At 37.1% G+C, this 11,252-nt stretch overlaps 2 protein-coding genes across 2 annotated transcripts; one reads left to right on the top strand and one right to left on the bottom strand.

Moving 5' to 3' along the window:
- Nucleotides 1-805: 805 nt before the first annotated feature.
- cideb (cell death inducing DFFA like effector b) lies at nucleotides 806-3,891 on the bottom strand (the record flags this gene model as incomplete). Its single annotated transcript, XM_079257773.1, has 5 exons — nucleotides 806-947; nucleotides 1,424-1,608; nucleotides 1,766-1,924; nucleotides 2,986-3,100; nucleotides 3,851-3,891. 5 exons carry the CDS (start codon nucleotides 3,889-3,891, stop codon nucleotides 806-808), a joined length of 642 nt encoding a protein of 213 aa, XP_079113899.1.
- A 1,502-nt stretch (nucleotides 3,892-5,393) lies between these two features.
- tinf2 (TERF1 (TRF1)-interacting nuclear factor 2) lies at nucleotides 5,394-10,988 on the top strand. Its single transcript, XM_079258203.1, has 10 exons — nucleotides 5,394-5,548; nucleotides 5,872-6,074; nucleotides 6,204-6,308; nucleotides 7,777-7,872; nucleotides 7,976-8,086; nucleotides 8,714-8,837; nucleotides 8,934-9,711; nucleotides 10,193-10,245; nucleotides 10,345-10,424; nucleotides 10,639-10,988. Exons 1-10 carry the CDS (start codon nucleotides 5,527-5,529, stop codon nucleotides 10,759-10,761), a joined length of 1,695 nt encoding a protein of 564 aa, XP_079114329.1. The 5' UTR covers nucleotides 5,394-5,526; the 3' UTR covers nucleotides 10,762-10,988.
- Nucleotides 10,989-11,252: the final 264 nt, after the last annotated feature.

An 11,252-nucleotide genomic window follows, 5' to 3' on the forward strand; every position in this document is an offset into this window, starting at 1 on the left:
TAAGACTGAATCTTCTGGTCTGCTGTGGAAAATGTCTGTTTTACTGAGTCGTTGGTTAAATGTTAAGAGTTCTTGTAAATTTATTTTGTTCTCTCAAATTTACTCATTTAACATGTTTATGAATGTTAAAAGATTTACCGCAAGTAGGCACATTTACACTGATCAGTCTGTTTGTGCTGGACAAATATTTTTCAATCGTTTTTTTATTTGTCACTGAAGTCAAAGAAATTCAGATCTTGTTAAAGAATAAATAATTAGTTACATCAAATTATTTCATTTTTGACATGAACATTTCTGAAAGTACATAGTTACAGTTCAGATCAACATAAAGACATTTCCAGTTTGATTTGTTAAGAAAAAGTTTTCTCCAAACAGAAACAAACATATAATTTACGAACAAAAACACAGGACAAGTCTGGGACTTTGTGTAAAATATATTGCACAATAAAGAATAAGAAAGAAAAGCTTGTTCTCCTTATTTAAAATACTCTTACAATACTCTTTTCTTAAAATATGACATTTTTATTTGAAAAGTACTGTCCAAGTAATAATGACAGTCGTATGATCAACACTTACAAAACTATAATTACTGCTTACAGATACTACTAAGGCACATGTTTGTCTTACTAAAGTCATTTCTTTTTTTCATCATATGAAGGTAAAACATTTATTTCCAATACTGTTGGTACCCAGTGAGATTCTTGATGGTAAGAGTGAATTAAGAACATCTCAAACAGGCTGTAAGCAATAAAACTGAAGGATATCAGCACTCTTCTTTTATGATACACTTATAAAGGCGTCCTTGTCAGTTCCAGCTTGTCGTGTACTCTGCCCTCTGTGGCTGCCAAAGCTCAGTACCTTCGATAATCCGGCGGATCATGGAGGCTGAGGTGATAAGCAGGTGCCCGGCAGCCTGAAGGAGGGTGGAGGCTACACGCAGTGCTTCTCTGAAAACAGAACCAACATAAAAGTATCAGTAAAAGTGTGTGCTGCCTGCTCCAGGTATTATTCACTGGCCTTTATAGCAAGCTACAGGCATTTACTACATTACAGTAATTTATTGCTGTAATTTTAGAGAAGCTAAAATTAAGGGTATGACCCATTGGTTTAAATAATTTGAACCAGAGTAACGAGTTTTATTTGAGGCAGATGAAACTGGCATCATCATCACCATCTGCAACAGTAAATCTGGTACTGCACGTTAGTTTGATATTATATAGTCACAAGCCGTAATTTCATGTGGAATAACAGGTTTTATTTGTCATGCTTCAGCTAAGTTGTATAGTTTTAAAAGGTAAAACTTAAAAAGATTATTTTTAGTGTTTAATTGATTGTTTTACTTGCATAAAATACTTCATTTGCACTTCTACCTGTGTAAAGATACGTAGCCTTAGGCCAACCAAGGTGAGTTACTTTGGCTTACCTGAGGATTTTCTTGGGCCCCAGACACTGGAAGTCGGCGCTGACAGAGTACAGGCCTTGAAATGTGGCCTTAACGCTCAGCGAGCCAAACAAATCCTTGGGGCTCATCCGGTAAAGGTCAAAGGTGACTCGCGCTATGTCCCTGCCAGTGCGAGGTTTATTGTGGTCTTTGAGCACGACTGCACCCTGAGGTAAGTGAGAAATAAAAAACACTGTTATAGTGTTATCCCAAACCTACACTGCTAAAAGTAATAAATATGTACAAATACATGCATGATAAGATATTTACGTGTGTGTGTGTGTGTGTGAATAGAATGAATAAACATGTCTGTATTCAACATACCGGCTGTGGTTTCCATGTCTGTCCAGGCTCCAGGGCCATGAGCACGGTGTTGTCAGGCAGGGTCATGAGGAACTCATCAGAGTCCACCTCTGTACCATCTTCCTCACAAACCAGAGACAGAGATACTGCAGACAGGGACAGCAGCAAAGCCTGGCATACCTAACAAAGGGGAGTTAAGGGCATCTTTCACATCCGTACGTAACAATCATGTATTTCAGTTTGAAAACGAGCAAAGCCGGCATGGATTGTTGACATACGAGGTAACTGTGATGTATGTGTTGCCGAAAGGCTTGATTGTCCTCAAGATCAGTCAAAAATCTTTCTCTTTGTGCACATTTATTTAACAAAATGTTGATCCGAAAAAAGAGCTGAAAAAACTATTTGAATACCTTTAAATAATAAATGCATACTCGCTGAAATAAAACTTAAAAAAATCCCTTTTTGCTTGTGTTGTATTTTGTTGATATATTAATCTAAGCTTTCAGCTTAATGGATTTTTTTTTTTTTTGCCTGAATAACTACTTCTGAGTTAGTGAATAAAAACTCCACATTTGTTAAACCAAAGTATTAAACTTTTGGAGATTATTAATTACAATATACCTCCCTATACATCCGAAAGTATTTTTTTTAATCTACAGAAATAAAGCATAAATGCTGAACCCATTTAAGTCATAATAATAATAATAGAAAGCCTCTGCAGGTAATGTGCCACATAGCCAGAACCAGAGCATTAACTAGAAATGTAATGCTTCCTCAGTTAATAAACATCTCACACTAATTTGTTGGACACTCTATAAGTTACATTACAGACAAGTCCCTGTAGTTATTCATAGCGACTTCAAATTAATGGTTGTTACATATATTATCTTGCAAAAATGCAGATACTGTGCGGCGCTGTAATCTGACTAATGCTGCTCTGTAAATATCTTATCTTTGTACAGCTGGTGGTGTAACTTTTATTCACCTTGTGATCTACTTTGACATCATCAGTAGTCCATCAAAGCTGATGTAAGATTTGAGATTAAGAAACAGTCTTAGATGTAGGACGAGGTGTTCTTTTTTGTCTAAATCCTCTTGTCATTGAAATGTTTGTCTTGCAAAACTTTACCACAACTTGATTTAAAAAAAAAAAAAAGAAGTGCCTTTTATGTACCTTTTAATTGTTTACGTTACTAATATGACTTTTATAACATTGGTGGGAGTTTTAGCCAAACCCATACCCTTTCCTTCAGTTCCTCCAGGGTCCCAGCTGTGATTCCTTTCTTTGTCTCTCTCTTGTGACAGCACACTCTGAAGGGTCTCTGCGGTGGGGACCACACTCGCTTGGTCACAGATCTGAGGACAGAACAGGAAGTAGGAAAAACTAAATTTGTTATTGAACACAACTTCTCTGTTGTTTGAGGTTCACACATTGTGACCTGCTATGACATTGAGTTTTGGTAAAATGTAATATTTGCACAAGGAGCAGGAGGTAGTAACTGATGCTGTTATTGATTAGTTTAGTTACATCCACATTTTTACTCCTGTTTTCTGTGAAATTGACTTGAAAAGTTCTTATCTTTTGTACTTAAAGGTTATTCTCTCTGTTATTGTTAATAAAAAAAAAAAACATGTAACCACATATCCATTATAACTAGAAAATACTTTGAAGGCCATAATACAGCAAAGATTATTATTACCTGTAAAATCATGACACCTCCATTGAAAATAATTTTTTAAGCCTGAACAGCTGTGAAATTTTTCTTTTGTACTACACAATAAATTATAATTTATTATAGAATAAATCTATTATTCTTCACTTACTTGAAAAATGAAGATCCAGTATCCATGTTTCTTGATCCCTCTTGTTCCAGCCTGACGTTTTGAGTGGTGTTTTGGAGAGACTAAATGCCCGAAGTGCCTGTGAGTGACCCAGAAATTGGACTTTGTCTGTAACCTAGTGATAATGCAGATACAGGGCAGAACAGGGCAAAGTTCATGCTGGTGTGTGTTTTTATCAGATTTAGTCCTGATATAGTCCTCAAGAACTGTGTTTGGGAACTGAGTGAGGTTTTATATAGACAACAGCAACCAAAGTGCTCCTACCCAAACAGCATGTTGTGAAGGGTCTTAATGACTTCATACATGTGGCACTAACACTGATAATCATGAAGTTCAAAGTTGCTCTACCTACTAATCTGGATACACATCAATAAGCATGCAGTACACCAAACAGATCAATAGATGGTGTTCTTTCCATAGTCAATACTACTCTATAACTGAGAAAAACCAGCAACATATGCCAGGCTACTTTTAGTGGATTACACCTGAGCATTTAACACCAACCTCCCCTGCTGATTGTTCAGAAAATGTTAAACCTTGGCCTACATCATGATATGTGCTTATGGACATGGGACCCCAGGCCATAAGAGTGAGCCTCTATTTGGCATAGGGTGTCACCCAAAAGACGGCACAAAACCGATGTCATTGTTAAAATTGCTGATAGTTCAACGGTGGTAGGACTGATTAGGGGAAGGTGGTGGGGGGTTGGGAGGAGATGGCATACAAGAGGGAGGTTCAGGGGCTGACTAGCTGGTGCAGAGAGAACAACCTGGTCCTGAACACAAAGAAAACAAAAGACATCATTATCAGTTTCAGGAGGAGTCAAGATGGGTCAAGCCTATAGGGGTAAACAGGGAAGACATGGAGAAGTTAAAGAACTTCACATTTCTTGGTACATACTTATAACAGAACTTGAGGTGGACTCATAATACAATCCATCTTGTAAAAAAATAAACACAACAGCAACTTTATTTTTAAAGATTGCTTAGGAAACTCAGTCTATCGCAACATCTGTTATTATCTTTTCACCAGTGTACAACTGAAAGTATTAACTTAACATAACATAGTTTGTTATGACAGCAGTTCAGTAGCCAACAAAAAAGCACTGAATAGGGTGATTAAAAAAAACTGCACAACAAATAATAAATTCACCCCTTCCTGCTCTCGAGGACATTCATACATCCTGTTTTGTTTTTTTTGTTGTTTTTTTTTGTTTTACAGAAAGCAATATCATCAAGGTCTCATTAGAAAGGAGACAGGAGATACAGACAAATTAAGGCTAAAACCTTTCATTCACCATAGCCTCCTCAACAGAGCCTTTTATTAAACAGTATTTTATATGTAGGCTACATAGGTACATTACCTGTTTTATGGGTGAGTCTAATATAGATAGATAGATAGCTGAGATAGATAGATAGATAGATAGATAGATAGATAGATAGATAGATAGATAGATAGATAGATAGATAGATAGATGTTATGAAAAAAGTTCTAAATAATTAAACAAACAAATAAATAAATAAATAAATACCCATTCTTATTATTATTTTTAACACCAAACATTATTAATATTAATTTTAATACCAAAAATGATTTACAAACGTCTTTACAACGTCTTTACGTCACATCCTGGAAACGAGCGAATGGCCGTTTGTTTTATACATTTCAGCGTCCGTGTGGGCGGAGTTTCTTGCTTGTGTCAGTGTTTCCTATGCACAGTCACAAGACACCGCCAATTTGGTGCATTCGGGTTAACGAGCCAATACTTATATCTCAGTGAAGGCGGGAGGATGAGAGAAATAACTTTAAGGAAACGCTTTTTTTAGGATCGGATTGCTAGCTTGGCGGCAGTTTGACAATCAAGTTTCTAGCTAACATCCATCAACTTTAACTTTAGACTGACAACCCTAACATCGTCTATTTTTGAATAAATCAGTGGAATGGCGACAATAAATTGCAGTGGTAAGTGTTTATCATTATTGCGTGCGACGTTGATGTGGAAAGCCATCGACCATAGCAAACAACGCTGACAGTAATCCAAGTTGTACATGGGTTGTGGTGGTTTGGATATCTTTTCTCTTTATAGTCAGCGTAGCAGACATGCATAATATGTGTCTTTATCACAGCAGGGAAGTCGATCCAGTACTATGTTTTGACAGCTGATGGGACTCTACTGCATTATTGTTGCTATATCAGCAGAAACCATATTGTAAATCTTGTCTTGATTTCGTCAGATTAGCTCGTATGATTGCACCTATAAAGTGTCTTTCTGATGTCTTCCACAGATACCTGCCTGCCCTTTGCTGCACTTCAGCTCCTGGCACCACCCATCCGTCTGCTTTCTGCAGCCTTCTGGAAAGTGATCAAACAAAAGGATGTGATGCAGTATGGGAGGATAGAGGAGTTTGTCACTTCAGCTTGTGACACCGTCCCAGGGCTACTCACGTTGAGACATCAGGGCAAGCTGGCACTGGGACTGAGGGCTCGGGTGAGTTTTGCAGGAGACAGCATTGAGATCTTTCCCCCATCACATTTGTTTGCCTGATTTTCTTTTTAATAGTACTGACAGACAATAACTAGCCCATGTTTTTTTTTATCGGCATTTCTTTCTTTTCAGTTGATTTTAGAGCTGTGCCACAAAAATCCTGATGCCAAAGCGATTGTTGCACATCTGGAAAGGATCCGAGTTCCTACAGCAGCTTCCTCATCTACCTCTGCTGTGGTAAACTGGAACCAGAGTTCAAAAACTACTCCTTCTAGCATTTTAAAGATTATGGATTGAACTTGCAGATTATTTCACAAATCATTTTCCATTGTTTTCTGTTTTGAACAATAAAGAAAAAGAGAAATATTCTTCATACCACATGGGATCTCTACTCGACTATACATACAATTTATGTTGTTTAGTCACCAATAATTAATCACGAATGTGATCACAGAGTGAAATTGTGTAATATCTTTCTGATTCTTTCCTGTGACAGACGGGACAGCATCCCTGGTTTTTAATTTATTTATTTGTTTGAGATATTTTCTGCATTGATTTTAGTTTATTACAGTTAATATAAGTTAATACATGAGTGTTTTTGTGGTGCTTAGAAAGCTGGGCATTTTCCACATAATTTGTTGATAGCAATCTATCCAAAGAAACAATTCTCCATTTAGACTCATGGAGAATATAAAACACAATAGTAATGCTACCAAGAGCATAATGTGTGTATACATTTTTTTAAACATACCAAAAGGTGTATTATAACATGAAAGCAGCATCAAGACTTTCTGACAAGTTTTTTTTTTTGTCTGATATGTCATTTTTAATCACCAGCGTTCATTGTACATTTAGAATTGGGGTATGCTAGCTCGAACAACTTTGTCCTTGTAAGACATTCAAGTCTGGTTAAATTTAGCCAAAAGATCCCTCCTGTCTCCCTGAACCATGTGGTAAATTATTTTCAAGTCCAATAAACGCAAGGTGAAACACCACACCAGAAAAATTGAGATATAGCACTTTAGTTAAGATGGAAAAGGAAATGAATGGCCTAAAATACTTTTTGAAATATTTTGTTCAAACCCTTGGGGACTTCTCAGGAAGCTGATGTTATGCTAGTGCTACAGCAACTAGAAGTAAAGATGAGAAGTGACAAAGGAAGGTTTTATTTAAAGAGGATCTCTATTCTGGAGTTTCCACTAATCAAACCTGGATCTACATGGAAATCTGGGTGGTGAGATGAAGTTTGCTGTATGTAGGAAATGTTATTAGCTCTTAACTAAGAAGAAAATGAAAATAAGTCAAGATTTGCTGAGCTCTTATTGGCTATTCAAATTATAGTTAATAAAATCAAAGGGAACTTCATTTTATAAAACTGTGCTTGTTCAAACGGTTCATATGGTGGTCATAGTAGTCCAGTATTATCTGTCACAATATCTACATTTCGAAACTGTTTTTAAATGTGTAAAAAGCTGCAACAGGTTTAATTCAGAAGCACCACAAAATCCTGGCATTTAACAGAGATGTGTAAACTTCTGCTGGAACGAGGCAAGCTCCTTTTTTTTATCCGGGACAAGCACATTCATGCACTAATAGCTATTGTAAACTTACATTGTGTTCAATGCAAAGTAAACTATTAAACTATTTTAATTCTAATATTGAATGTGATGCAATGGTATAACATCTGTTTTGTTTTATCTGCCAGAAGAAGGATGTGAAAATCATTAAGACGGTGGAAAGTTTCCATTCTTTTATCAGGTCAATTTTGGCCAACGAGAAGGAGAGGGAACGCTTCTTTGAAGTAAGTACGCCTTCTTCAGCAGCAACAACACGGATTAACTTAACTTTTTCTGCCTTCTGCTGGTGGATAAACACCTAAAACATTTTCATTTTTCCTCTCACAGGAGCGGTTTCTTATTGACTATGGTCCACAGTTTGATCATGAGCTTGAGAATCTCCTCTGGGAGTTTCTGATTCGTCTGGACCAGTTACTTCCTGTTCCCAATCTGGCCCAGGTCGGTATTTTCACATGCAGACAAGCCGTGTTTTATTGGTCTTTTCACTGCTGGATCAGTTTTCTTTTGTAAATATAAGAATTAATTTAACATTTCATTGAAAGTCTTTGATTTGCTGGTTAAAGTACAAAAAACTTTTTTTATTAGCGGTGGGAAATTGAGTAAAAAAAAAAAAAAAAAAAAATCAAATATCGGGAATTTTTGCTTCAATTTTTAAAATAGATTTTTTTGTGGAAAAAAAATACATTTTTTGGGAAAAAAAATACATTTTTTTCTTTTCAAGTAAATAAAAATAATCCATGATAAAGTTTTTGTCATTTTTATTGTTTTTATTGATCTTTTTACTTGTCTTCTTGGGCTTTATAGCAGCAGAATGATGGTCTCGCTAAGTTGTATTTTCCTGACTCAAATCAAGAAAAAAAAGTTTTGTACATTTTTTTTCCATTTGTTTTCAGTTTACAAAAATCAGCAATTTCAAAGAACTGTAAGAATCTTAATTTAAATCCAATTGGCACCTAAAAAAATCGCAATCAAATCAGGACAAAAGCATATCGTCACAGACCTAATTTTTATTATGCTTTGTTTTACCAGGATAAAAACTCCACATTTGTATCAATTTGTTTTCAGACGGTATCGTGGCTTACCAACGCCCCGCCTGTCCTGGAGGAATGCGCCCAGGCTGCCACCCAACCCCAGCTTCTAAAGCTCATTCTCCAGCATCAAGCGTGTCTGGGTCACCTGGAGCCATCAGGTTAAACATAACATCTTCTAAATACGAACCACAACAGGAATAACTTTGATGTGTATCTCTGTAAAGTCCAACAATCCCTGTTGTTTATTTTAATAGCATCTTTAGCTCCAACCATGGGAGACTCCATCCTAGCTGCTCTTACTCTGACTCCATCTGGAAGAGTGGCATCAAATAAACCAACAGGTGGCGGCACATCCTCTTCTGAGCACCTAAACATCACACAGCCAAGAGACATAACACCTCTTACCACACCTGTAATTGGACTAATTGCTGATGAAGACGTGCCAATCATGAACACTGCTGGCAAAAGATCAATCCAAGGAGGGGAGGGATCTAGCTTGGATGCAATAGAAGAGAAACTGAACCCAAATAAGTTTACTTTGATCAAAGAAAGAGAAGAACCTGAAGATACTGGAGCAAAAGAGGGCCAGGAGCAGCAGGAGGTGAAGAGGAACACCTTAAATCAAAGAGGTGGATTGAAACGAAAGCATGCAGTGACAACAGAGAGCAGCTCTGACGAGGAGGGCGCTGTCTTCGCTGTTACCGCATCTGGGGGAAAAAGAAGGAGCGTTAATAAAGACCAGAGAGGAAAGGAAGAATGTCGGAGAGAACTTCTGACACATCTGGACAAACTGGGTCTGAGAACACTCCACCTACCAGATGATCCGTCCCTCTGTGCTATTTTTGCTTCCTGTTTGAGCTCCCAGCCGAGAGTTAGCCTTAAAAAACTATCAGTGACTTCTCCCAAAACCCACGAGCCTGGAAGGAGGGGAAAGTTCGCAGGTATGGAAGGACAGGATCATCGGAAGAAGTCGCCAACCTGTCAATCAAGCAGCCTTCGGATGCCTGAGTGTCCGGCGCTGGATGATAAAGAGTAAGACGTCGAAATAATATGCAAACGATGCAATATATATGTTCATGTAGTTTTACATTTAACATCAGCCTTGAAAAGAAAAGAAAGAAAAAGCCTTCCGGATCTTGAAGCGTTTCATCACATCCGTCAGGGATTCGTGTTATTTCAGTTAAACCAGACGTGAGTTATTTCACTACATTAGCGGTTAGCCTACTTACAGGATACTTGGAATAAAAAGTTTTATTTCTCACTGTTTCACATTTAAGAGTAAGTAGAGCATAGTTTGACGTCTTTACAAATGCAATAAATATGTAATTAAGTTCATTGTCTGGTCTCATTTGGTTTTTCAGTTCCTATAAATAGAAACTGATGTATAATTTAGCAGAGTTTAAGTGCTCTTTGCATGTATTCCGACTTTAAATATTAATCCTCACATGGCAGATGTGGTTCAGTTTCTCTTTGCCTTTCTGTCTTCCATCTGTTTATGGTTCATGTTTGGCAGAAATCATCCAGTTTTGAGTGCGAAGGGCTCTTCTCAGCAGCAGATTAACACAGGTGATCCCACACAAGCAGAACTTCAACAAAGCAAACGTGGCGGGAAATGGGGAAAAAAAGAAAATCCCTTGCACAGATTTTGACTGTTTTTGTTTTTAGGGACGGCTGCTGCTCAAGGAAACGACAATGATTATGTAGCTGATTCTGAGGACGAGGCGACGAAGAACTTTAAAGGCAGGGTACGTGTGCTCCAAAGATGAGAAACTAATTGTGGATGATCTGAAAAATTAGGCCTTTAAATGCAAGATGTCTGTGTAAACTCTTCTTTTATTTCTGTTTTGTTAATATTTTTGTAAAAATATCAATGCCACTGGAAGCTTGTCATCACTTTTTGATAGTATTATTAAAATATGCCACAAACCAACTGTTTTTCTTACTGTTTTCTCTCCCCAGCTGTTTATGAAGCGCTACTATAAGACTAAACATGGCACATATGTTCCCACGCTGAGGGAGTACTGGAAACCTAGAGTGACCCGGCAAGACTTGTTATCTGCGAGCAACAAAAAGAGGTGCTGAAATGAACTTTCAGTGCTGCGTTTGCCTTTGCAACACAAGTGGACTTTTTTGTGTGTGTGTGTGTGTGTGTGCCACCTGCATATTAGTTCTGCAGCTTTTGGACACATGCACTGTCATCATGGGAAACAAGCCCCGTAAAGCACTGTGGCTTTTTATGGATGCTTATGATTTTATGTTTTAAATATGTATAGAAATACATGGCTCTTATTGTTATCTAATAAAGTGTTTGAGGGAAGACAAATTTTTGGGGTATTATTTTTGCATCACATTTTTAAAGTAATTGGAAACAAAGCATGTTCTTAAGACTATTGTGTTAAATAAATAGACTTATCACAGATTTATCAAACAGGTATATTTCTGGTCTGATAATTTCAGGTATCTGATAAAAGCATAAATCGCCTTAAAAGATGCCATTATAAGTTTAATTTAGAATCAGTTGTTTGCTGAAAAATGTACATATTTCAATTTAAATAATCCTAAAAATGACATCA

This window comes from Telmatherina bonti, assembly GCF_933228915.1.
Source record: "Telmatherina bonti genome assembly, chromosome: 18".
NCBI lineage: Eukaryota > Metazoa > Chordata > Actinopteri > Atheriniformes > Telmatherinidae > Telmatherina > Telmatherina bonti.

What these genes read in the sequence shown, in the direction of transcription:
- tinf2 (XM_079258203.1), top strand. Translation starts at nt 5,527, where the DNA reads ATGGCGACAATAAATTGCAGTG. An exon ending in CTGTTCCCAATCTGGCCCAG is followed by an intron (nt 8,087 to 8,713) that starts GTCGGTATTTTC and finishes ATTTGTTTTCAG; the next exon opens with ACGGTATCGTGGCTTACCAA. An exon ending in CCGGCGCTGGATGATAAAGA is followed by an intron (nt 9,712 to 10,192) that starts GTAAGACGTCGA and finishes CATGTTTGGCAG; the next exon opens with AAATCATCCAGTTTTGAGTG.